Source organism: Oculina patagonica, chromosome 9, assembly GCF_052425735.1.
Source record: "Oculina patagonica isolate OP01 chromosome 9, crgOcupat, whole genome shotgun sequence".
Lineage (NCBI taxonomy): Eukaryota > Metazoa > Cnidaria > Anthozoa > Scleractinia > Oculinidae > Oculina > Oculina patagonica.
In genome coordinates this window covers 21,635,827-21,662,197 of record NC_135766.1, presented here as the reverse complement: position 1 = coordinate 21,662,197, position 26,371 = coordinate 21,635,827, and the positions used below count along the sequence as shown (strand labels likewise).

Here is a 26,371-nt window from a genome sequence, read left to right as displayed (position 1 = left end):
TATTGACTGAAGCGTGAGTGTTTTGGGCCACGAACCGCATTCCTGAATTGAGAAGGAAGTTAAATCTGATGTTTATAGTGTTGACAAGCGTTTTGGTAACAAAGTGTTGCTTGAAGACTTGCCAAAAGGACAACCAGCAACCTACTACCAAGTTGTCAAAATTGTGTTAAGAAGGTAAGTTAAATTACTAATGTAAGGAAAACGCTTAAAAAAGGGACAGAGTACCCCTCGACCTGACCCCCTGTCTTTCATAAAGATCTGGAGGAAGTTCAATCAGCACGGCTACTCGGTTTAGACTGCTCTTTCGTTTTCAGATCATGTTGAAAGGCTGTGTAAAAAGCTGGCACAAAGAATTCAGTGTTGTTTTGAACAATATTAAGTCTGGAATACCTGCATGTTGAACAAAAAATTTATACGCTCTGATTTAAGCTGTTTTTAGCCTATGCTGTTGCTTCATGGCAAATGTCTTGCTCTAAGGCTTGCCTTCAAAGGATTTTTCGTTTCCAGAAAGAAGCTGTCAAAGTAATACTTGATGCTGAGCCGCGGTCTCCTTCTGTGCCTCTATTCAATTGCCGTGTTTACCTTTTATATCGATCAGTACTAAAGTAGCCCAGTGCTGTATTTTTTACCAGAGAACTCAGCTTGCTGTTCCTGATTATTCTAAATGATTCAATTAATCTTAACAGTTCACGGCACACGAGGAACACTAGATTTTCGAACTCTAATTTTATTTGTCCACGCTCTAATATGACAACAGAACGTGGTAGAACATTATAATTAGTTCAAGAAACACGAACATGGAGCAATTTAACATCATGTAAAGAGACAAGGCTTGCTTAAATCTTTTAACATGCCCTTAGAGATAGAATTTTAAAGAAAAAAAATAGATTATACATTTTAACATGTAGTTTTTCAATTCGCATTTTTTTAAAAATATACATATATAGATTTGCATGGTATATAATGATAATGTAATGTAATGTTTAGTTTTTGACTTTTTAGCTTTTAAATAGTTTTTAGCTTTTATACAGAGGACCACAAATTCACAAGTGCCTTGCTTGCTTTTTACTGAAATTTACTTACGAAAAAGCGATTACGTACAAATGATACGTAAAATGCATTAGCCAGTAGAAAACGTGAACGATGAAAACTCACTGGTGAAAAAACGTCGTTCGTCCAATCACAAACGCGAACGACGAAAATCCACTAGTGAACAACAACGTATCGCCATTTTGATTCTCATCGAAAACACCGATGCCATGGCGGAGCTAAGACACGTTCAAGGTTTGTGTCTCAGTTTAAACGACTCCATTGAGTCACTTTTAATATTGCAGAACAGGAAAATTAAAACACTATAAAGAAAACCAAAAAATCAAGTGTTTACGTCACGATTATCATGCAAGCTATTTTGTAACTGCAGTTTTGTTTTACAAACGAAATCATTGCGAGCGAGCATTGGTCGACTTCACTAATGGCCGCGACCCACGGATGTATTGCGATTTTTTAAAATCCGTTAGATTACCATTTTGTGATTAAAAGAAGCATAAGTATTTTTTTTTGCAAGAGTGATTTTTTATATTGTATTGAATTGCTAAAAGTGCCCCTGCACTTACTGTAGGCAAGATTCACCGTTAACTCCTAGTCACTTCGAAAGTTTTTTTTCGACACTAATGCAAAGGTAAAACTCAGAAGGGAAAACGCTTATTCAAGCTAACTTCAACAATTGAATCTCGCCAATTCTTATTTTCAAGTTGTCTCAGAATTGAAGACTATAGAATTTCTTTAATGCCACGAATACTGATACGAAGAAACCTAACAAGGTTAAAGAATGAAGTATTCTTCATTTTTCAAATTGTAATAATGATGACAAAGGAATTAAACAATTTTTTATAAGCGTTGATATCTTTACGCCATTCTTTTATAATGGTTAAGGAATTAAAGTTTTGGTCAGGTGTAAAACTCTTCAAAGGAGGCGTGTTAACAGTGTCGATGCGAAAAGAAAGACGAGACAAACTAACTCCCGAATTATGATTTCGAGTTGGATTTCGAGTTGGGATTTCGAGTTGGATTTTCGAGTTGGATTTTCGAGTTAGGATTTCGAGTTGGATTTTCGAGTTGGATTTTCGAGTTAGGATTTCGAGTTGGATTTTCGAGTTGGATTTTCGAGGTAGGATTTCGAGTTGGATTTTCGAGTTGGATTTTCGAGTTAGGATTTTCGAGTTAGGATTTTAAGTTGGATTTTTGAGTAAGGATTTTCGAGTCAGGATGAAACGAAATTACCGAAACAAGCAAAAATTTACAGTTGATTTCAGTTTCCTTTGGCCGCCCACTTTGCGAAGTTCGTTGGGAAATTGTAAACTTCGTTACGAAGTTGTCAATTTTGTTGCGAGTTTGCGAATCAAATTGCGAACAGTCGATACAAAGTTCCCAACTTCGGCGAAATTAAACTTCACAAGTTTGCTAGCTGAGGAGAAACAAGAAATACTGCATGGCGATCTGAACTCGATAATTTTAAAGGAAACAAGGTGAACAGTGTGAATATCCTAGCGACTCTTGCAGCTCAACTTTGAACAAATATACCAACATCAATAGAAACCTTACATTGTTTTAAACTGGTGCATATTAAAATCTTCTGTAATTATGTTATTAAAAAAGATTTTAATACGCTAAACTGTTGGAAACAAATGTCATAAAAATAAAATATAAAAACATATAAAAAGGTTAAAAACATTTGATGTTCAGCGAGCCGTGAACATGTTGTCTTGACAAATTTTCCCTGTCGCGTCGGCTTCGATTAAAATCAATTTTACATAAGCCGGGATGGGTAAACCATCCAGTTTCATACGGCTTACAAAGGCAGAAGACTTGAAATTGAAGATTATGCTCCACACAAATCGTGAAATACGTATTTTCATGCGGAAAATCTAAAATTTGACCAAATTTTTGCATGCAAAAAAATTATTTATCGGCAGATCGTTCATGCACGGTTCATGCGAAACGTTTTCTTACATTTCAACTTTCCTTGACAAGTTCTTAAATCATTGAGTTCAGATGGCCATGACTTTCAAACAGCAAGTCTTGTGTCTCCTCAACTAGCAAACTCGAGTCGAAGTTTGGAACTTTGTATCGAACTTCGCAATTTAATTCGCAAACTCGCAACGAAATTGACAACTTCGTAACGAACGTTCACCGACGGACTTGCTTTCCAGACAACCGCTTCCTTACTAACCTTTGACATCGTTTCAGCTTCAAAAACAATATTTACCGCCGATATTTAAAAAATTATGGGTGACAAACAAACAAACCAAAATTGTTTTTACTTCTCAATGATTGAGTCCCTTTTTCTTTTGAAAGTGCGTGCGAAAGAAAAATACTTGCTGGAAAGATTCGAAAAGAAAAGTCAAACTCATAGAAGTCATTAACGTCAAAGTCAAAGAAATGCCTTCAACTAAGTTACCAAGGAGAACTGTAGGAAGGTTCAATAAACGTTCTCGCAAGAGTTACGTCTCTCGGTCTATCTGAAATTACACGAAAATAGACTTATCGAACACGCTTTGTTTGGAGCCGATGGCTGAAGCACTTGAAGCGAAACTTATTAGCTCACGGAAGTTTATTTTTTAAATTAGGATTCGAATTCTGTTTGAATTTTTTAAGTTTAATTTTGAACTCACAAAAGAAAGAGTCAAGTGCTTATATTTCGACTTTAATACATCAACCTCGTTACTGACAGTTTCTGACTGATGTGTTGGTGCAAGACTGATTTTATTGACTGAAGCGTGAGTGTTTTGGTCCATGAACCGCATTCCTGAATTGAGAAGGAAGTTAAATCTGATGTTTATAGTGTTGAAAAGCGTTTTGGTAACAAAGTGTTGCTTGAAGACTTGCCCAAAGGACAACCAGCAACCCACTACCAAGTTGTCAAAATTGTGTTAAGAAGGTAAGTTAAATTACTAAGTGTAAGGAAAACGCTTAAAAAAGGGACATAGTACCCCTCGACCTGACCGCCTGTCTTTCATAAAGGTCTGGAGAAGGTTCAATCAGCACGGCTACTCGGTTTAGACATTGACAGTGCTCTTTCGTATTCGGATCATGTTGAAAGGCTGTGTAACAGGCTGGCACAAAGAATTCAGTGTTGTTTTGAACAATATTAAGTCTGGACTACCTGCATGTTGAACAAAAAAAATTATACGCTCTGATTTAAGCTGTTTTTAGCCTGTGCTGTTACTTCATGGCAAATGTCTTGCTCTAAGGCTTGCCTTCAAAGAATTTTTCGCTTCACTAATGACCGCGACCCACGGATGTATTGCGATTATTTAAAATCCGTTAAATTACATTGAAGCATAAGTATTTTTGCAAGAGTGATTATTATATTGCATTGAATTGCTAAAAAATGCCCCTGCACTTACTTAAGGCAAGATTAACCGTTTACTGTACTGAAAACCAAAAGATTTGCAGGCCACGCATCCTAGTCACTTTGAAAGTTTTTTTTTTCTTTCTTTCCTTTTTTTAAAGAAGGTAACGCGGCGTTGACATCATTCGACACTAATGCAAAGGTAAAACTGAGGAGGGAATCGAAAACGCTTATTCAAGTTAGCTTCAACAATTGAATCTCGCCAATTCTTATTTTCAAGTTGTCTCAGAGTTGAAGACTACAGAATATCTTTAATGCCACGAATACTGATACGGAGAAACCTTACATGGCTAAAAAATGAAGTATTCTTCATTTTTGAAATTGTAATCATTATGACAAAGCGTTGATATCTTGACGTTTTCTTCTAGATTTATTTGTTTTCAACAGTTTGGAGCGTGAAAAAGTTACACTGACATCGTCTTGAACTTTCAACCTCTTTAGGGTTCTCTTCAGAACATGATAATGAATATTATATTAGCCACTACGTTAAATATGCTGGGCAAGTAAGAAAATAGCACATGAACATTGATTCTCTAAGGTGCTGTCTAAATTGCCTTATTGTTTAAGTTTCTTAGAATAATAGTATTTAATTAGGATATGTACGCAGTATCTGTACGCCTTTCTTTTATAATGGTTAAGGAATGAAAGTTTTGGTCAGGTGTAAAACTCTGCGAAAAGAAAGAAAAAACACATCTTTGAATTTTTTCTTTGAAAAAAAAAAAAAAAAAACAGAAACATTTTTTTTTTAAATAAGGAGGCCGCCATTGTTCATTGTTCACCGACGGACTTGCTTTCTAGACAACCGCTTCCTTACTGACCTTTGACATGTTTTCAGCTTCAAAAAACAATACAAAGGATATTAGAAATTAAGAGTGACAAACCTCAAAATTGTTCAGTTTTACTTATTACTTCTTTTAAAAGGACATGCGAAAGAAAAATACTTGCTGGAAAGATTCGAAAAGAAAAGTCAAACTCATAGAAGTCATTAAAGTCAAGTCAAAGAAATACGTTCAACTAAGTTACCAAGGAGAACTTTAGGAAGGTTCAATAAATTTTAAACGTATTCGCAGAAGTTACGTCTCTTGTAGAAGGTCTTCCGGTCTATCTGAAATTACACGAAAAGAGACTTATCGAACACGCTTTGTTTGGAGCCGATGGCTGAAGCGAAACTTATTAGCTCACGGAAGTTTAATTTTTAAATTATTCTTATAAATGATTCGAATTCTGTTTGGATTTTTTAAGTTTAATTTCGAACTCACAAAAGAAAGAGTCAAGTGCTTATATTTCGACTTTAATACATCAACCTCGTTACTGACAGTTTCTGACTGATGTGTTGGTGCAAGACTAATTTTATTGACTGAAGAGTGAGTGTTTTGGGCTATGAGTCGCATTCCTGAATTGAGAAGGAAGTTAAATCTAATGTTTATAGTGTTGAAAAGCGTTTTGGTAATAAAGTGCTGTTCGAAGACTTGCTCAAAGGAGAACTAGCAACCCACTACCAAGTTGACAAAATTTAGTTAAGAAGGTAAGTTAAATGCTGTGTCAGGAAAACGCTTTTAAAGGGACAAAGTACCCTCTCAAGCTGACTTACTGTCTTAAACTGCATCCACCGATAAAGTGCTGAAGCAAGTTAGATAAGCACGGCTACTCAGTTTAGACGCTTACAGTGCTCTTTCGTTTTCAGATCATGTCGAAAGGCTGTGTAAAAACCTGGCACAAAGAATTCAGAGTTGTTTTGAACAAAATTAAGTCTTGACTAGCTGCATGTTGAACAACTGAAAAAATTATACTCTCCGATTTAAGCGGTTTTTAGCGTATGCTGTTGCTGCATGGCAAATGTCATGCTCCAAGGCTTGCCTTCAAAGAATTTTTCGTTTGGACCAGAAAGGAGCTGTTAGAGTATAATACTAAATGCAGAGCCGCGGTCTGTGCCTCTATTCAATTACAGTGATTACCTTTTATATCGATACTAAAGTAGCCCAGTGCTGCATTCTTTACTAGAGGACTCAGCTTGCTGTTCCTGATTATTTTAAAGATTCAATTAATCTTAACAGTTCACGGCACACAAGGAACACTAGATTTTCGAACTCTAATTTCATTTTTCCACGTTTTAATAGGGCAACAGAAAGTTGTAAAACATTTTTAGTTGAAGAAAAACGAACATGGAAAAATAAATCATCAGATATAAAAACGCAAGCCTTGCTTAAATCTTTTAAACATACTCTTAGAGATAAAATTTTAGAAAACAATAAGATTGTATGCATTTTTACATGTAGTTTTTAAATTCGAATTTTTTGAAAATTTTATTTAGGATATCGTAAATAGCATTGTATATAGCTTTTAACTTCGTAGTTCGGTTTTTTAGCTTTTATATAGAGGACCACAATTTCATTAATGTTGTACACTATTTAGTGTTACCCTTTTTAAATATAGAACTTTCTTGCTTGCTTCCTTGCTTGCTTACTTACTTAATTGCTTGTTCGCCTTTAACTGGCCATTGTGAAACGCACACACAAAAAGAACGGGATTAAAACATTTAACTGCGGTTTAGTTGCTAAACCAAATGACATCTTGTTCTTCTTTTAAAATGAATTGACAGACGCAAATATTTGAAGACAAGGATCGATGGATTAGGAAAATATTGTAATTTAATGACTTCAGTGAAATAACAGGGAGTAATACGTAACGAAGACTGGCATTTGGATTTCGCAAGTAACTCATTAAAAGCAAAGTTACGCCCTACGAGATTTGATACTAACTACGCGTTTTAGCAAATCGTTTATGCCGTCAATAATAAGGGCCAATTGTCTTAATTATTTAATATTTTAAGAATTTCTGGACTGAGTTTATAAAATGGCTTAACAATCAAGATGCCCAGATTGAACACAAGATGTTTCGTATTCTGGTGTGATTCAATAACTATCTATGCAAACCATCATCTTTCTTTCTATAACAGGAAATCCCGAGGTGAGAATGGCGCCAGCCTCGGAGGAAAGTAATGCGAAAGGGAACAAGTACGTGGTAAACGTTAAACCTTCCTCCACCCCTAATCGGCGATTTTTAGTGCTTATTCTGGCTGCTGCCGCCCTGGTTATTATAGTAGTCCTCCTCGCCACGTTAATTCCAATTCATGTGACGGGCAATGGAGAGGATAAAAGCAATGGTGAGTAATATTGTATTAAGCATTGCATTAAATGTTGTGCGTTGAGTAGTCATATTTTGATCTTTTACTGATCTCTGTGCTGCTCGCTTTTTGTATAATTCTATCTGTTATATGTAATCAGTAGGAGAAATAAATTATTGAGAAGAACAAAAGGTAAATGAGAAACGGTTGTTAGGCGTCCTTTTTACATTGAAATTTATACTCTGCGGCTTTCACGGTGCTTTCTTTCTTGATTTCAGAAATAGAATCAGAATATATGTGTAAATTATTTCTTGTTTATATTTTTTGGATATATTATGCTTCATTTTAACAAAACAATAATTGTTTTTCGCGTTCGAAAGCAACAAGGCCAGGATAAACTACAGCGCGTACAAAGTAATCTGCCCAGAGTATGCGGATAATTTTTGGCTGCACAAGTTCCTCTTAGGCAATAGGATATATTGCTGGCTGGCTCTCTCTACAGACACTCCTATCATAAGCCTAAATTTGTTTTTCATTGTCATTCATTTCATTGCAAAATTCATAACCACATTATTACAAGACTTACAACGGGCTGAGCATTAGGCTATACGTTGTCCTGGAAAATAGTGCGCGAGCTTGATTTTTAACTGATTACCTTCCTGCAAATAGTTAACACCATAAGCTTCCAGACTTCAAGTTCTGCCGTCGAGCAAAGCATCGCTTCTTATCTTATTTTATCTTTCAGAAAGGTCTTTTGTTGTAACATAATTTGCTATTGTGCATTTAAATTTGCTTTGCTTGACTTTAATCTACTAATGTTGTCTGATCTGGTAGCAACAGAATTCTGCGTAATTCCTCTACTCGCCACTAGTTTTTCTTCAGCTTGATCTGTTTTTCTATTTTTAATCCGTTAACAGCGTTGGTTTCCAAGAAAAGGAGGTCATAATGTTTAGGTTGAGCTTTTTTTTGTCTGCGCCCTAATCCACTTTCCGTTTTCGTTTCCATAGAAAAATTGTCAGATCGACAGAGAGGTGACGACTTTCACGCCAAAAACAGCACAGGACCAAGCATTAAAGGTGTTTCGACATTTCGACGACATTTCTTTACGTCAGGTTGGTTTACATCATTGTTATAGATGTTAACTAGCATTTTTTGGACGACATTATACCGTGTATTTGAGAGCACACAACAATTGGAATCTTTCTGGTACGTCTGGTCAAAATGGTTGCTTGTCACGACCCTTCTAACATGAGCCGGAAAATCCCCAGTTGAGAGCTTTGTGTGTGGCATTTACTGTATGTTCATGTGCTTTACTAATGAAAATTACCAAAGTCTTGATATTATCCTACCTGTTCTTTTATTTTAAAGCGAGACGGCTCATAGGGTCGCTTGGGTCTACTGGGTATATGGTCTAAATGCCGACCAAGTTGTAAATGGAAGATTTTGTCCGAAAATTACTGAGAGACTGGACAACTCTTCTGTCATGTCTCGTCTTCGCTCTAAACCCGGTTTTGAAATTACATAAATGTGTATCCTGGCAAACCAACGTCTTTTATTAAAAAACGTCAGGTGTTTCCTTTTTTGCTAATTCGTTTTTGTTATTGTTTTATTTTTAGTGTCCACAATCGATACCCTGACTTCAAAACACGAGGAAGGTCCATCATTTCAAACTACAAATACCTCGCCATCGGAAATGATATCCCCGTCCATGGCCATTCGTGCTACAGAGAGTAGACTGGAATCTGTCTCGTCTTCCAACGACTGTGTAAGATCATCGGCAAAGCAAAGTATGTTCACCTAGCAATGATGATGATGATTAAGTTATTATCATGTGTCTAGCGCTGATTTCAATTCTAAGTACTTTCATCAGCGCATATTTAAAAGTTAAAACTAAAAATATATAAAATGTTAACTAAAATAAAATAATCACAGTTGATTCCTTGGGTCAAAAAGTGCTCAACTGGTGGAGCTAGACGATAGTTAAATACGGGGGGAAAATTATAGAGTACATTCACTAAACTAAATGCATAGTGACTAAAATGTTAACTATAAACCTACTAAGAATGCTACTAACCTACAAAGAACCTTCTGAAAAAAATGTAACCAATGATGGCCAATACTGGTTTCATCGGTCCACACTGAAACAAAGTTATAGAATGACATACATTGTTTAAACTGGTTGTTCCTTTGTAAGGCAATGCCTGCAGACTTTTCACATTTTATCTAATTTAATTTCCTCTCATGTTTATCTTCAGCAAGAGCCTCATCACTTCAGCAGGGAAAGACATCTCCACTCCCGAAAGAGACGTCATTGACCACAGCCACTAGCCGTACTGGTGACACACCAATCCTGTCCTCAGTGAGCGCTATCAGCTCAACCAGCAGTATAGCTGGCCTGTCAGTAATTGCAAAACTTGTTCCCAATACGGGTAGGATTTTTATAGCTAATGAAAATTATAAACCCGACTTGATTCCGTTATCTCAAAGCCTTGAGTTTAATGAACGGACGAAACTACACACCCAATTTCATCGCCCATCATTTTTGTTTTCTTTTGTCCGCAGTTAGGTCCATGTGGACAGAGGTATGGGCTATATACGAAAAAAATCTCGTCCAATATTTTGTTCCAGGATTTGAGAACTAAGTATAAATGTATCGTGCAAGGCAAATAGAAAACGAGCTTTTTGCCATTTTCCTTTAATAATCACGTTGGAGTTAGTTTTAAATAAATAATAATGGATTGATGTGTGGAGAGAATGAACTCAGAATAAATTCTGAGTTCGCAGATTGGACTCGAACCCACGACCTTCCGTACACTAGTCGGAGGCTCTAACCACTGAGCTACTGAGAACTCTAATGGTGAGCAGTGGTCATTTGTGGGTGACACAACGACTGCATCGCGCAAATCACATTATGTTATGGAGTTAGTAATAACTGTAAAACCAGCCAGACATAACAACTGTAATAGAGTGAATCTTCCAACTAAAAGTGTACACTTAGAAGACATTTCTGCTTATGGGAGGTTAAAATGAAGTTGTTGTTTTTTTTAAAAAAAAATTGACTAAAACGTAGCTCAATAAAGATTTGTGTTTTTATCGTGCGCGGTTAGCCGTTATTTGAGTCGTCATGGAACGCTTCTCCTCCCCTTGAATAGGGTGTCATTTTTCGGTTTTGGGCTTTATAAATGGTATCAATTTTCGCTCTCTTCATCCTTAAATGGGGTCAGGGTTTGAGAACCTTCGCGGCACATCCCCATCCGAAATTTATGGGAGTCCCCCCCCCCCCGATCAAATTATGGTAAGCATCCTTTATCTGCGGTTCCACTGTAAAACTAAAACAGGAGAAAACTTTTGTAGGGCCTCTTTAAAAAAAATCACGTACATTGCCCTCCTTTTAAAATAAATACTTTTTCACATTTAGATAATACTTTTACGTTTATCAATATTGTTTACGTGAATTATAGAATCCAAGTGGTCTCGATGGAGTTCTTGGAACGACTGCACTAAAACATGTGGTACCGGGACACGACAGCGAACCAGAACTTGTGTCGCCATAAATCAGAGAGCAGTTTTTGCTCCAATTTCTTGTGCTGGAAAAACTACTGAAAAAAGTTCATGCGCTGAGTGGAGCTGCCCAGGTATATATATTTCGTTATATATAACATTACTTCGTGCTTTGTTTGAACCAAGCACGCTCAAGACTGTTTCGTGGGCATGATAGCGGTGTGGGAATATCATCATATATAGCTACGACAAGACGGAAAAATTCTAGGCTACTGACGTCAAAACGTGGTAGATTTTGCGTTTTTAAAAAGGGATTAATTGGAACGAAGAAAAGCTCTTGCAGGCAGGAAGATCTGTATTGCAGCTCCCCATGCCATTTCTCTAGCTTTCCAAACAAACAAACCGGCAGTCACAATGTATATATGTTATTTTTCATATTTCATAGTTTATATAAACCTTATTGTTACTTATTGGGACTTCATTTTCGCGGTTTTCACGATTTTCAAAAACATAATAGTAGAAGACCAGCAGACGGCAGTACCGGTACATTTAGACGGCTTTCTGATTATCAGCATGCTTCTTTTGCCCTATAAGATATCGTATCAAAATTGACTTTTTTTCTTGGTCATGATTTACACGGTTTTTGTTAATTGACCTGTTTCCTTATATTAAAATTCGAACTTGGTTCCGAGGCTTGGTGGAATAAAGCAAATGAAAATATTCGTTTATCCATCAACCTCGATGTGACATATATATTTTTTATTCCCCCAGCCCTCGGAGCTAGAATCGAAAACGGCCTACTGTTCCCACTACATCATCCAGCTTACAGTTAGCATCAAACATGTATTTCCAGTCGATTTAGATTCACACTGACGTTACTTGGATATTGATATTGTAATTGGTTTTTTTTTCAGATTGTTCTAAAACCTGTACCATTGGAACATTGAACGCGGCTTGTGATGCCTGTACATGTGATCAGCACGTGCTTACTGGTCGAGTTTTGACAGAAGATGATGCACCACTGTTAGAAGCAAATATATCATTGGTAGAAACACCGTATACTATTCTAGCACAGACGAATGCCAGTGGTTTCTTCACAACCCTTGGAGTCTGCGCAGGCCAACAAGAGCTGCTTGTAACAAAAGCAGGCTTTGTTCCTGTGAGAAAAAACGCTACTACCGCAACGATTACTTTCAAAATGGAGATTGCAGGTATACAATGCTTGGAATTGTTTTAAGAAGAAATTAAACTACTACACGGTCGAGCCCCTATTACAGTAAGGCGCCCAAATGTGTGACCACTTTTAATTTATTCACATTCTTTCGTGCAGATTTAATCCAATCAGAAGTCAACTGCAAGCTATCCACGGCTTTTGATTGGATTAAATCTGCACGAAGGAATGTGAATAAATTAAAAGTGGTCACACTTTTGGGCGCTGCTGTAAGCGGCCGCCTTCGGGAGAAGAGTAAGTGGCCACTCAATAGAGTTTTCTCAGAAATTAGCATAAGGCGTGGTAGAAACATCTCCTCATTGCCAGGAAATCAAAAGGTTATCACTTGGCTTAGTGACAGCCTTCAGAATGTTTTTACCGGTCGTCATTTCCCATTCGGACTCTTATCTGTCATTAGCTTATCGAATAAAAAGGCCCGACTGACGTGTATTGAATTCGTGTAGCCTGTGTACAGCCGTCCCGCTCCCCTCAAAAAAAGGGGAGGGAGGGAGCGGGACGGCTGTGCACAGGCTAAATTCGTGTCATTCTTGCCATTGCCATTCAATGCGTTGAGTTCTTGGGCAAGATAGATTACTCCCGTAGGGCCTCTTAAATTCAGCTAAGGTGTATGAATGGATACTGGCAAATGTAATGCTGGGGGGCGACCCTGTGATAGAATATAGCATCCCATGCAGGGGGGAGTAGAAATACTCCTTGCTACTTTATGGTATAAGGTGCTGCAAGTATCAAGTATGGCCTGAAGCTTTACCTAGATTTTTGCATGCGTCTATTTTTCCGGGAAGGGGACTGATTCCCTTGGGAAAAAACACTCATCGTCTCTTTTGGGGGTGTGAATCGCGGATTTTGCTATCACGAAGGGTGTTCAGGACGTAACACCGAAGTTCCTGGGTTATCCACTAACAAGTTACTTCATTTGTTCTCAAAAAACGGTAACAACCTATAACAATACTCCTAGCCCTAGAAAAAACCCGTAGAGATAGTGTTTGTAATGGGCGAATAAAAAAAAATACAAGTTCCAGAAAGGAGTAGTCTTACTAATGTTTATACAAATATAAATGTATCTTTCAGCGTTTCACGAAAAACAAATAATAAACGCCGTCTCGTGTTGTTTGTTTCAAAACAAAGATTGAAAGAAAGTCTGTCTGTTTAAGATCCATATCAAAAGCTTCAAAAGTGGTTTCAAAACATGTTTCCTTGAACGATTTTCTTTCATTTGCAGTTCCTCCATTCATAACAGTTCATCCAGAAAGTAAGATACGGATGCCTGGACAGAGTGTTACATTTTGTTGCGATGGAGAAGGAAATCCTTCACCAGAAATTGAATGGTGAGTAGTTTTGTGTAAGAAGAATAATGGAGTGATTGCTAATGGAGAGCCGAGCTGATGGACACAGATATGCCCAGTACTGAACGCTAATGAGACGCACTCTTTATGATACATCCTCACAAAGTGTGCTCATTGATAAAACAAATCACCAAAACACACACATATTTCTGTCAGATATGAATGTGAAAAATGGCAATAACCCAATTAATTCTGTGCTCAATACAGGACAGAAGTGTGAAAATATCAGAGCGGTCATGTGCAAACTTAGTAGGCAAAGAGAAGAAAGAACGGTTTCCAATACTTTCCAGCTCTTATACTTTTATGGGTCCTTGTTTTCAAATTTGCACCAGTTGACATAAACATGCACGATCCACATCGACATATATAAAGCTGTATAAAAAGGCCATATTGAAAACAAAAGATAGTCTGCAGTGTCATATACTGCAATTTCTTTATTTGGCGGTTAGTGGTTACACGAATAAAACAAAACGAACTACTTATTTACTTAGAGACATGTTGGCATAGAAGCTTCGCTGTAACCAAAAAAGGAAAGGGGTCCAGCCCTACTTTGAAACAATACAAATGAATCCCGATAACTCGAACATTCAAGGGAAATCGAAAAAGGTTCGAATTACCGGGGATTCGATTTATTGCATGAGGGTAAAATTAGTAAGAAAATGACTTGAAGGGGGAATCGAAAAGGTTCAAGTTAGCTGGAGGTTCGAATTATTGAGGGTTTGAGTTATCAGGAATCAACTGTAGTTACTTCTATTGATTGATCCCTTGCTCCCTGCCCAAAAATGTCTTTTTCCATTCAACTTTTAAACTTTCGTTTAATTTCTCTTTTTCACTCAGGTTTAAAGACAACAACATTATTGATAAAGACTTGTACAGTTACAACAAAACTCTTGAAATCTCTGATACGCGTGGGTTAAATGGGAGTTACCGCTGTAGAGCTGTGAACATGTTTGGTGCGGAGTTCTCTGAAGCAGCTAGTCTGGATGTGTTAGGTAAGTATTTTGTGCATAATTGTTTTTGTTAAAAATAATCCTTACCACTACCGGCTTTGTGCCTTATTCACTTACGGCCTGTTTATATGGAGAAAAGTTGTGTCTGGGTTACCCTCCGTATCGAGCCACCTTGGGCGAGTGAGCTTTTAACACATTTCCTTATAAATTGCTTCGAACCGTTTATGTGAGAGATTGCAAAGTTGGCTGGGGGGAGGACACCCTGGGTGGAGGGTCACTCGCTTTGAAGGTAGGTTGACCCTGGGGAGAGAGCCAACTTTAAACAGTCTGGCTTTTGTGACCCAGGACAAGTCTGGACATACAGAGCATGTGTGGAACTGATGGGAAGGCCAATTTTCAGGTCGGTTGACAGGGAAAGCCTTACTCATATAAACTCTCGTTTAAAGGTGGCTCAGGGGAGAGGGTAACCCTACCACCAGGGGCAAGCTTTTCCTCCTTTTTTAGTGATTTGTTAAATAGCTTAGGAGACTTAGACGAACGGCTAACGTCATAGATTTCGCAATGTTGTCTGCTCAGAGAGTTTTGGTAGAAAACAGTTCTATTGTTAGATGCTGGAGCCCATTACCCAAAAGCTGTTTGAATTAGCTGTACTATTCGTCAAATTTTGAAATGATACGACAATTTCACCTTTAATATATAAAGAAAAGTCAGGGACTGTGCACTTTTAGACATTTGCCAATGATGCTAGAACTAAAAACATCAATATTCATCGTTCATTGTATTATATGGACATGGAAGATACAAGTGCTTTTTTTCTTGTCTTTATCATAGGCGGCGGAGCAGGGAAAGTATCGCTACCACAGCATAAAATAGACATTTTATCTTTGATCTTCTTTGGCGGTAAATGACTTTCAACGATACTCCTTTTCCGCAAAACGAGAAAAGAGAATACCGAAATCTGTGAAGATTGTATTTGATATTGGCTGTGGCATCGGTGACTTCGGAGCGTACATCAGTATGCCAGCCGCCGACTAAATAATTTATTTATACTTCCTACAGCAGAACAAAGAAAGACGCAAACTTTGATAAGAAAACAATAGAAACTATCTACAGCATTCCTTTTAAAGTGACCAAGGATATTAGGCTCGCTATATTCCAATTCAAAATTACACATCATATCTTGCCAACCAATGCAAAGTGCATTTTCAGAGATAAGATTTTTCATGATCATCGATCAACAAGACGAATGCTATCTTTCTGAAAAAAAAACAAACTTTAGAACATTTCTTTGTTTCATGCCCGAACGTGCAATCTTCCTGGCAAAACTCACTGGTGGAATTTTAAAAGCACGATTTTATTGATTTGAACGACAAAACCATAATATACGGCTTTACAGACATCTTAATTTAGCCAAGAACTTGTGTAAACCACTGCCTAATAATCGCCAAGTACTACATCTACTCTGCTTCAAGAGAGCAAGAACATCTAAGTCTTTCTTGCTTCTCTCAAAAGTAAACTACAGGAAATAACAGGGTATTCGATATAACCGAGTTTGAATAAGCAGGGTCTAACTGCAACTGTCCATCTGGCACAAAATACCTGCTCATGACCTGTAATACCTTATCCTTTGGTTGATTCCAAAACCCTTTGGATATCTTTTGGCACTGATTTGATACAAATGACAATAGTTTATAAAGAAAATAGCAAACAGTGTTTCACAGTTTTTATCTATTAAAAAGAGTAGTTGCAAATCACGAATCCTTCTTAAAAAAATGTAAGCTAGCCATTTCCCATAAATGTTCTAAAAGATTGGTAAAAAATGATAAACTTTCCAGGATAGAAGCCCATACTTAAACTTGTATTTTTATTGTCCTCTTCTTTATTTTTGACTTAAGGACGTTCGCGCGAAAATCTTCCAACATTGCAATTTTTCTTAAAATTTCACCACAGCTAGCTTATTAGTTACTTTTATCAGAAATGTAAAAAAAAGTGGGGGTCACCGACTTCGTTTCCGAAATACGATAACCGAAAGAGGGCGCGTATTTGGATAAATTTCACTTCGTCACTCGATATGACCTCAGCGGCTTCGGGCGACAAAATATTTTAAATTAATTGATGTAGGCTAACTTTCTTTGTCTGAATTTATTTTAGTGGGTCTATTGTACAAAAATAATTCGGTTTTGAAGTCCCTTAAGGAAAATCTTGCCTTAAAGAATTGGATTTGCGAACACTCGAGACTGGAAAATGTGACTTGGTCAACGCGAGGGGAGAAAATGAAAAAATAACAAAGTTCCAACATTGGAAATTCGCTCATTTTTTGTCAGTCAGTAGAGATTTATCGGTAAAGTTGGTATATCCCGAAAAAAGTGGGGGTCACCGACCGTTTAAGAGAGGAAACTGCAAGCGAAGTTAACGCAACGGCTACCAACCCTATATGTGTTTGGAAACGTTTTCTCAGCGCGCGCGCTCGTGCATGACGTGGCGTGATGTTGCGACATGAATTACGTGCGCAGTAAGGATGCGCATAAACAATTAGCGCGAACGTCCTTAACTTGTAATTTAAGCTGTGCCGGTTATGCATGATGGGATTTGTTCAGTAAACGCTTCTGCAAAAAAATGCCCCAGAAGCACCAAGAAGCAGGATCGTCTGAACTTCCTAGTTATGCATCGTCGCAAAACGATTACAGACACACCGGACACCGTAAAATTGAAAATTTGACTATGGGAGTGCGCCCCTCCCCCCAGTGGGAAGAAGGTATGCGCTTGGGTAGGAGTACGATAACCCCCCCTCCCCCCGGGCGGCCAGGGGCGGATCCAGGGGGTGGATTGGGTGGCTAGCCACCCCCCTCTGATCTACCAGAAAAATGAAAATAAACACATTAAAATAGAAAATAAGGAAAATGACACTAGGTAAGGTGAAAAAAAGTGTTAAAATTTTTAGCTAAAGTAAATTTGACAAATTTGTTAACATCCAGAATTTCATTTTTTTTCAGAATTGGAGATTTTCGACAGCCTGTTTTACGAATTTCTGTGCTTAATGTAACAAAACGTGTGTATAATTTTTTTAATAAAAAAGTACATTCCTTTTAGCTTTCAAGAGTTGTTTTAGCCTTGCTGGCATGATTTTCGTCACCATATTAATCTCTTTATCGAGTTTTCTTACCGATTTCTTCGCATCGAAGCGATTTCTTAACCCTATTCAGACCGGGGGGGGGGGGCTTTTGAGGCCCGCGCTGACTTTGAACTTTTATAACTTTTTTAAGATTTAGCCAAACGCTGCCAAACTTTCTGAGTTTTCCTAAAATTTGTCTGGCAACAATTTGGTAAGGTTGGATGGTGTGTCAGGAACTTGACATCACCATGGCAACGGCATTTTGACAGGCATGTTTTCCCAAATTTGTAATTTTGTGTGTTTTTGTTAATAAAAATCAACTTAAATGGAATTATTTTTACATTTTTACGGGTTTAAAGCACATTTTTATTCATTTTGAGTACTTTGCAGTGATTTTGGGTGGTTTTCTGGCATTTTGGAAAAATTTGGAAATCCAAGATGGCGGATCCAAGATGGCGGCTGTTTTGACATCATGATGCAATTGTCACGTGATGTGACTTCACCATCCCACGTGATGTATACCAAAAGAAAGAGTTTCGGACGTACAATATATTCTATAAGTTTCATGGTGATTGCTTATATATTCTGGAAGTTACATAGGGGGGGGCTTCCGAAGCCCCCCCCCCCGGTCTGAGAAGGTCCAAAAAAGCCCGGTCTGAATAGGGTTAAGCAAAGCCGCTGTTCTAAAAATATTGACGTATCAAAATGTCCTTAGGCCACTTTGCCAAGATCTAAACATTTTTACGCAAGCGGGCGAGCAAAACAACGCATATCTGTTCTTTTGTGTAAGTTCGAGGCTGTCAACTTCAAATTTCAATCACTGTTCATAAGAACTAGAGTTTCTGTCCCAAATATAATTCAAGATAAGTCGAGAAAAGAATAGTTTTGCCAAATTATCTAGGAAAAACAGCGGTTTGATAACTTAATTGGAAGAGGTTTTAAAGCTGCTTAGAATCGCGAAAATCACGTCTAAGAGGCATCACCTTTTCAAAATTTTCTGAGGGGGCATGCCCCCAGACCCCCCTAGGGCTAAGAAGCATACGGCCCCATGAAATATGGGTCTCAAGACCAGAAATAACTTCGACTCCCACTTTCAAAATGCTGTCTAAAAGCCTGATACCATAAAAAACCTGGGGCTTAAACAAAAATTTTGCTAAACAGCCACCCCCCCTTTGAAAAATCCTGGATCCGCAACCCCCCCTACGTATCAAAATGCTCCGACGCCTCTGTTTATCAGTTAATTAGAGACTTGTACGTTATCAGAAAGTGAAATTGCCCGAGATAGCTCGTATAGTATACCACCCGATTGTATTGCATACGATAGCTAATGTGTAGCTCTTTCACAAACCTAGCTAGCTAGGAGACTGAAACTTCAGGATTATTTTTTCAGAGCTGAGTCAAGACTCGTGTTCTCCAACACCAAGTTCTAAGAACGTCACCCTGCCTCCTGGCTGTGTCATCAGTGGGACCAACACCAGCACTGTCGACGTCGGCGAGTGTGAGCCAGTAAAATGCTTGAAAGATGTTTTCGCGTTTAAGTCTTCGTGCCAGGATCCATCTTTCTGCTGTGGACCGCGTAATTTTTCGCAAGTATTGGTTGACTGTGGAGATATAATCTCATTTAACCTATCTATAGTCACGCATTGCTCATGTGGCAGTTGCAAAGAAAAGGTTACAACTGTGCAAGGCATCGTTGTTGGTGGTCCACAAGAAAAACCCATAAGATATGGAAACGTTATTTATAATGGTGAAAAAGTTGCCAGAACTAATAGAAAAGGGCAATTTTCTTTTACAATACCGGGAAAGGTGATAAGAGCCATCGTCACTTTAAAAGATTCTTACTATAACGTTTTCGAGGAAAAAAGCAAGATTTTCGTAATAAATAAAGGTAGCTCGGACTTTCACAAAATAAAACTAAACCTAAAACCATCGCCGATTGTTTTTAATGCTTCTGAGCCTCTTGACATTCCTTTGGGAAGTGATCCAAGTGACAATTTTGCAGACCTTGAACTCCCAGAGGAAACTTTTCTTACAGAAGACGGTTCTGTTTATAAGGGGAATGCTAAAGCTATGGTCAGTGTAACCGATCCTCGTAACCTATCAGATGTCTTAAACGCTCCTGGAGATTTCAGCACAACAGATGAAGAAGGAGAGGAAGAAATCTTGGAAACTTATGGTATGGTAAAGCTGAATTTTGAAGATGAAAGCGGAAAAAAATTAGTTATTTCCAAGCCCATGAAGGTTTTTCTTGATCCTGAGAAACTCAACTTAACTTTTACAAATTCCAGTGACGTTCTCCTAAAACTTTATTGGCTCGATAAGAAAACACAGCGTTGGAGAGAAGTTGGCAACTTTCATCTCGAAGATGGCAGCAAACGAAGACGGAAAAGGTCCAATAGAGTATTCTTTGCTGTAATAGTGACTCCCGCAATACCGCTAGATCAAACACTGAATTTTGATTTGCCGACTATACGAGTTGCAGTCAGAGTGGTGGCAGAGCGGGAGAATACGGCGCAAGGCGTTCCAGGCGTTGCGGTAAGAGTTCTTAGAAAACAGGGTATGACCTACGGTGGATATGCTGAAAAAACTACGGACAACTACGGTGTAGCCTGTATTCCAATATGGCGAGATGCAAACTGCACTCTTCAAGCCGAACACAGTGGTTTCTACATTAAGCCAGTTAAGACGGAGAATCTGCCAAACACTGCACCGTACAACATTGAAGCTTCTCCAGAACAAAAAGTTGTCGGCAGCACAACAATTCAATGGATTGATTTTAAAAGTGTTCTATTCAGTGTAAATAGTGGAGTAAACTCACCAATGTACAAACATATTGATGGAGAAGTAACGAAGTGTAAATCACAACAACGTCCAAAAGGTGCTCAGTTTACCTTTAAAGTGCCACAAAATAACCCTTCAGTTTTCTCCATGTTAACTACAACCGACGATTGGATTCATGACGACTGCTATATTAAAATCAAAGTTAACGGGGAAAATGCTATATTTGTCGCAGAGAGTTACAAAGGGCACGATTTAACAGAGAATATTGGCCTGCATCTCCAAATGTCACAAACTGTTACCGCGGGAAGTGGAACTAAAATTGTGTGCCTTACGTTTAGCTGCCCCATCGTCGACGGAACCAAACAGACTTTGACACTTGATGAAGACCAGTCGACGTTTGTCAAAATTGCGCCGCTGACCAGAAGGTGCACTTTTAAAAGTGTCCATCCTGATTTGGGTGGAGTACAGCCTCCCGACCGTCCTGGAGGAGTCAAAACAACCGAATATGAAAGACGTGCGTCACCACCCGCAATCACAGGTCAAGCAAGGTGGTTTTGGATACCCAGAAGTACCTCAGGACAAACCTTTTACAAAACGTTTCGTGGTAACAGTAACGGTAAATATGGTAAGGAAAAATGCCTTAACGGTAATCAGAATTATAGTCCATCGTCATCAGGGACCGTAACCACAACCGATACTGGATATGCTCTGGAATATGATTGCAGGTGAGCTTTATAACATTTTCCCCTCGCTTGCGATAGAGCTGTTTTCACTTGAGTATCAAAAGTAATTCTCATTTGCTTCGGATTTGCATTACTCGATTAGTGATTGGCTTTATACGACAATCGCGCCACTTTCTCAACCAACCAAAAGTGAAACTAAAACCAATCTTGACGTTTTCCCAAGGCTACATGTATTTGCTTCGAGTTCAGTTGATTGGTTCACTGGATTGCTTGCAATTGTGTCTTTTCAGTGAATGGCCTGAGTGATTACTTTGGTTTTGTTTTTACTACACTCAATTGAAAACTGCTGTGTTATCTACTGATTAATTAATAAACAGATTCATTCGTTCATTCATTCCTTCCTCTGTTTGTTCGTTTGTGCACTCATTCATTTGTTCGTTCGTTCTTTCTTTCGTTCATTCATTCTTCTACCAATTAAATTGGATTTTCTTCAAAGCTGGTAATACACTCAATTCCGAAATTCTGTGATAAAAAATCTACGATATCTGACTCGAATAGGCCTGCTTTATTATGTTTTTTTCCCCCTCTTCGTTTAAACGGAAGCGAGACATCAGATCGTCGCCCCAAGCTCCTCCCCGCAGCGATGGCTTGCGATCAGCGGCGAGTTTTTCGTTTCCTTCTTTATACAGACAGAGTTAGCTCGCCGTTGATCAGCGGCGAGTTTTTCGTTTACTTCTTTATACAGACAGAGTTAGCTCGCCGTTGATCAGCGGCGAGTTTTCCGTTTACTTCTTTATATATACAGAGTTAGCTCGCCGTTGATCAGCGGCGAGTTTTTCGTTTCCTTCTTTATACAGACAGAGTTAACTCGCCGTTGATCAGCGGTGAGTTTTTCGTTTCCTTCTTTATATATACAGACAGAGTTAGCTCGCCGTTGATCAGCGGCGAGTTATTCGTGCCTTTCTTTATACAGACAGAATTAGCTCGCCGTTTATCAGCGGCGAGCTTGCCGTTAAGCGTTCTATATAAGGTTGCTAATTTATTATTACATATTGTGAAGTTGGCGTAATTTATCTTGTTCTATATAAATTATTCCAACTCAGTGTTACATTTGTCTGATCACCGCTCTCGCTCCTTTCCGCTTCCGAGCTCTCCTCTTCCCATATCTTATCCCAACCTGGGGCGTTTGGGAGTGGAAGCTCCCAGTGGGAATTTGTTACCATTCGCAATGTATATAAGGGAGCGCCATTTTTCCATCCATTTCAAATATATTTCTAGAGAAATTTTCGAAAGTGAATGAAAAACCGAATATTCTCTCAAATACAACATTTTTATTGTTTTTAATATTCGGAAAAACCGGTTTTAGAGACTAATGCAAATGTAAAAGCATTTGCCACATAGCAACCGAAAACCGTCGAAAACCCAGGAACGGCGACGAAAACAGCTTTGGATTGCATGACTTTTGTCACCTTGATGAAAAACAATATTGACGATGATTCCCACCGCCTAAACAACGCCAGAACAACTTTTTTATGCTATATTCTGTCGTTTAACCGAAAGGTAGACGGAGTATATAATCATAGGCGTACGAGGCGGGGGTGCGAGGGGGGGGGGAGCTGCAGCCCCCACCCCCCCTCCTCATTTGCCTGATAAGCCTCTAAGCCAAATTTGCTTTTCATGTGTTATAAGCCCATGTCATGTGCATGAAAAAGCCACCAAATAGATAATTTAGACGGAGTATATAATCATAGGCGTACGAGGCGGGGGTGCGAGGGGGGGGGGGCTGCAGCCCCCACCCCCCCCCCCCCAGTGCCAAAATTTTCGGGCAAAACGCTAAGAATTCGGGCAACAAGCCAGAGAAAGAATAGAAAATAAGCAGAAAAATCTCACAATTACAATCAAAATGAATTATATCAACAAAAACAATTTAAAGTGTTGAAAATATACCGAACTTTGTGGTTCAAAAGTCCAAATTTTTTATTTATCTGCTTTCGTTTCATCTTGCAAATTGCTATAATCATATTCAATTTTCTCGCAAATTCTGCATGATTCAGCTGCAATCAGTTTTTCCATAGCTTGAACGTTTGCGCACGGTGGACCTAGTTTAAGACCTTGAAACAAAGCTGCGATACGGTCACAAATGTAATAAAGCTAATGCTTTTGACTCATATGAGCTCAGAACTTTCAGCAATGTATTTATACCAGATATGCTTCTGGTTTTACCCATTCATCCCTGAATGTTTGAAACATTTTAAATAGCTTTCAAGGGGGAGAAAAACAATGTAAATTGCCTCCCCAAAAATGCTTTTATTTTTGCTGAACTAAAGTAAATAAATAAAATACTTCTGAAGAAAAAGGATTCAGTGCATTGACATTCGGGCAACGCCACGAGATTAATTTAAGAACTATCGTTTCCTTTAAGCAAGCAGGCAAGGTTTGTACACAGCTATTTTAACACACGTTCTGTTTGACTATTTCGTATGCCTGTTTATTCGGCTTTCAACCCATGCCATTTTTTTTTCGGGCAACAAGGTCTCCGCCCCCCCCCCCCCCCAGGTCCGAAGATGCCCGTACGCCTATGTATATAATCTAGACCGGATACGGTGACATTAAAAGCTTTACAACTTTCAGTTCGCAATATATTGACTCGAAGTTGTACCTGTGGGTTGTACGGATTCGTCTTGTAAGCTTAATTAGCTGTTAGGCGTAGAGGCATGGGAAAAAATAGTTATGCAATGTTTTCTCGTGGCATACCGTGAATCTGACCCCACTCGTGGCTAGATTTTTAGAACTTTGTATAGAGCTAAAGGCTCGTGGTACACTGAAACCCGGACTGAAACATTAAGTCACTCGTGGAATATTTCGCGTTATTAAAAACCTGCAATGGTATATTGCAGTTCCTGAATTTTGATTGGTTAACAGGCAATAGAATATAAGCTCCACACAAATATGGTAGCCGATACGCATCAACAAAATAGCTGGGGATCTAAAATATGGCCATTTTTGGGGCGTTTTTAATAAAACAATTATAGTATTCCTCTCGCGCTTTTTTTTTCCAATGCGCGCTCGTGGAATAATTGTTAAATATACTAGTTGGTTTCGAGTATATACTAGTAGAATAGATTATAAATAAGCTGTTCTGGCGTTGTTTAGGCGGTAGTAAGTCATCGTGAATTGTTTAAAAAAGAGAAAAATTATCTTGTTTCCTTTTTATAAGTGGTCATGACTTCCATCTAGGGAAGGGGAACTTAATAGAGACGGGGAGGGGGGCAGCTTATTAAAGAAGGGGCTTAGAAGAGATAGGGGCTTAATAGAGTTTTTACAGTGATTGTTGTAAGACGTGCATGTAAATTCATGTGAAGTGAAAATGCATTTCTTGATAAGCTGCATTCATTCTCTTTTAACCCTTTTACAGAAAATAAATTGACTGATTCATTAGAAAACTAAGCTGGTTGGCAATACTTATTGCTAATAACAAAATACTGAAGCTAAATGACAGACAAGGCTGTTAAAAGCTTACAACTTTGCAAATGTAGAAAAATCTGCATTTTCAAAAGCAAGTTGTTCTACTTCAAATAAACTTTTCTTCATTCTATGGGATGTCTTAAAATTCACCACATACAAAGGGTTCTTTTTTAAGAGATCTTTGGGATTTCTTTTGAAGAAGCCTTGAGAAAAAATATCGGCTAAATTTTGAAAATCTTGGTTCGAATCTCGTAAACTTAACCGGAGAGCTAACTGAGTTTTAGAAAAATAATTTGCCAAATGCTCGGGAACAGACCTAGAATTTTAGCCAGGGTTAGTCAAGGCTGATACTTCCTTTATACAGAGACTGTGAGCGTTCATTAAGAGTGCTCTTATTATTGTTTTTTTGCATGCTTATGAACAAAATGTGCTACTACAAAGCACTTTTTACTTTCTTTGTTTTTGCTTTACAGCTGAATCAACCCACATGTTTAAAGTTTTGAACAATGGCACCCTGGTTTCAGTGTACTGACTGGAACTGAGAAACATTGAATGGGAGAAGTTTGTCTAGAGTTTACTTTGAAATGCTGTTATCTCTGTACTAGCCATAAGTTGAAAGCTTTCAAATCAGCATTTGAAAACTGAAACAACGTGTTATGTCTTAATGAAAATCTTTATGCTCGTGATTGTTTTAAGGTACTCCACAGTTTTTAAGATATCCCGTAGAAATATAATTAAGGGTTTTCTAGTTATGTCAAGAAGTATTTTAAGTAGCTCGAAAATAGTCATTTTAAGAATACTTTTTTCCAAAGTAATGCTATATTTGGAAGTTAGGTGCACTTTAACAAAATAAATCGTTGACTATAAAAAGACTGGTAACTTTTTCGTAGCTCTTGGACTTCTTGGGTGCGGTTGCAAGGTCTTGAAAACTAACATCAATCATTAAACAGTATTATTTTTAAATCTAAAAATATAAAAGTAAGGTAGATAAAATAGCTTCATCAGCAACAGAATTAGAAACACCACTGGTTACTTTACTGATTGGCAACTTTACCAGGTCCCTTGGAAAAGGAAACCTATCAGTGTAGATAAGAAACTTATTATAGATAATTGTGAAAACCGTATTTTTGAAAATTGGTGACTATAGACTCTCGATGATTATCGGGTGCGCCACCCCAGGAGTGCTCAGCATTTATACTTTTTCCTTATGTTTAAACATGGTGCACGTGGAATGCTGGTTTTTCGATCCTCTAAAGAGAATGAATATTGGATCGAGAATTCGTGGAATCAAAATGCTACTCTGAGTGAAGCAAATCCAAAGTAAATGAATTTTGGTTCAAGTTATCGGGAGGCTGGAGAAATAAAGGGTTCGAAAATTCAGATTCCATTGTAACATTTATCATATGCAAAGCAATCAGTAATATTGAAATGCGATATTTTTAGCTTAGGATGTAACCTGGTTCATGATCATTTTAATAGTTATCTTTTGCCTGGCCACTCCATGCGAGAAAACGTTAATAAATAACAGTTGAAAATAATACAAAAACCTGTAAATGAAAATTGAAAATTTGTATGAAAATATAAAACATTTTGCCAGAATGTCCGGTTAATCGCTAGATAATTTCATTAGGTTGAGTGACGACAGCTATAAGAGCACAGTAAGAACGTTCAACTGGTCAAATGATGGAGATAAATGTTATGTGAAAGTAAAAGTCTCTGGAAGAAGATCTGTGTTCAAAGCCGAGAGTCACAGAGCAAACAAGAAAGGCC

The 26,371-nt window shown here is 38.1% G+C and overlaps 1 protein-coding gene and 1 long non-coding RNA gene across 6 annotated transcripts in view; both read left to right on the top strand.

Annotated features, from left to right (window-relative positions):
- The window catches only part of LOC144666172 (uncharacterized), a 57,599-nt gene that overhangs the window by 22,950 nt on the left and 8,278 nt on the right, over nucleotides 1–26,371 (top strand). The gene's annotated exons all lie outside the window — the stretch shown is intronic.
- Nucleotides 3,811–25,259, top strand: LOC144665914 (cartilage intermediate layer protein 1-like). The gene is made up of 11 exons (XM_078527197.1): nucleotides 3,811–3,937; nucleotides 7,368–7,574; nucleotides 8,543–8,647; nucleotides 9,152–9,322; nucleotides 9,791–9,964; nucleotides 10,997–11,170; nucleotides 11,951–12,247; nucleotides 13,487–13,592; nucleotides 14,448–14,602; nucleotides 19,063–21,178; nucleotides 25,075–25,259. Exons 2-11 carry the CDS (start codon nucleotides 7,385–7,387, stop codon nucleotides 25,076–25,078), a joined length of 3,492 nt encoding a protein of 1,163 aa, XP_078383323.1. The 5' UTR covers nucleotides 3,811–3,937; nucleotides 7,368–7,384; the 3' UTR covers nucleotides 25,079–25,259.

What these genes read in the sequence shown, in the direction of transcription:
- LOC144665914 (XM_078527197.1), top strand. Translation starts at nt 7,385, where the DNA reads ATGGCGCCAGCCTCGGAGGAAAGTAATGCGAAAGGGAACAAGTACGTG. An exon ending in TGGAGAGGATAAAAGCAATG is followed by an intron (nt 7,575 to 8,542) that starts GTGAGTAATATT and finishes TCGTTTCCATAG; the next exon opens with AAAAATTGTCAGATCGACAG. An exon ending in AGCTAGTCTGGATGTGTTAG is followed by an intron (nt 14,603 to 19,062) that starts GTAAGTATTTTG and finishes TTATTTTTTCAG; the next exon opens with AGCTGAGTCAAGACTCGTGT.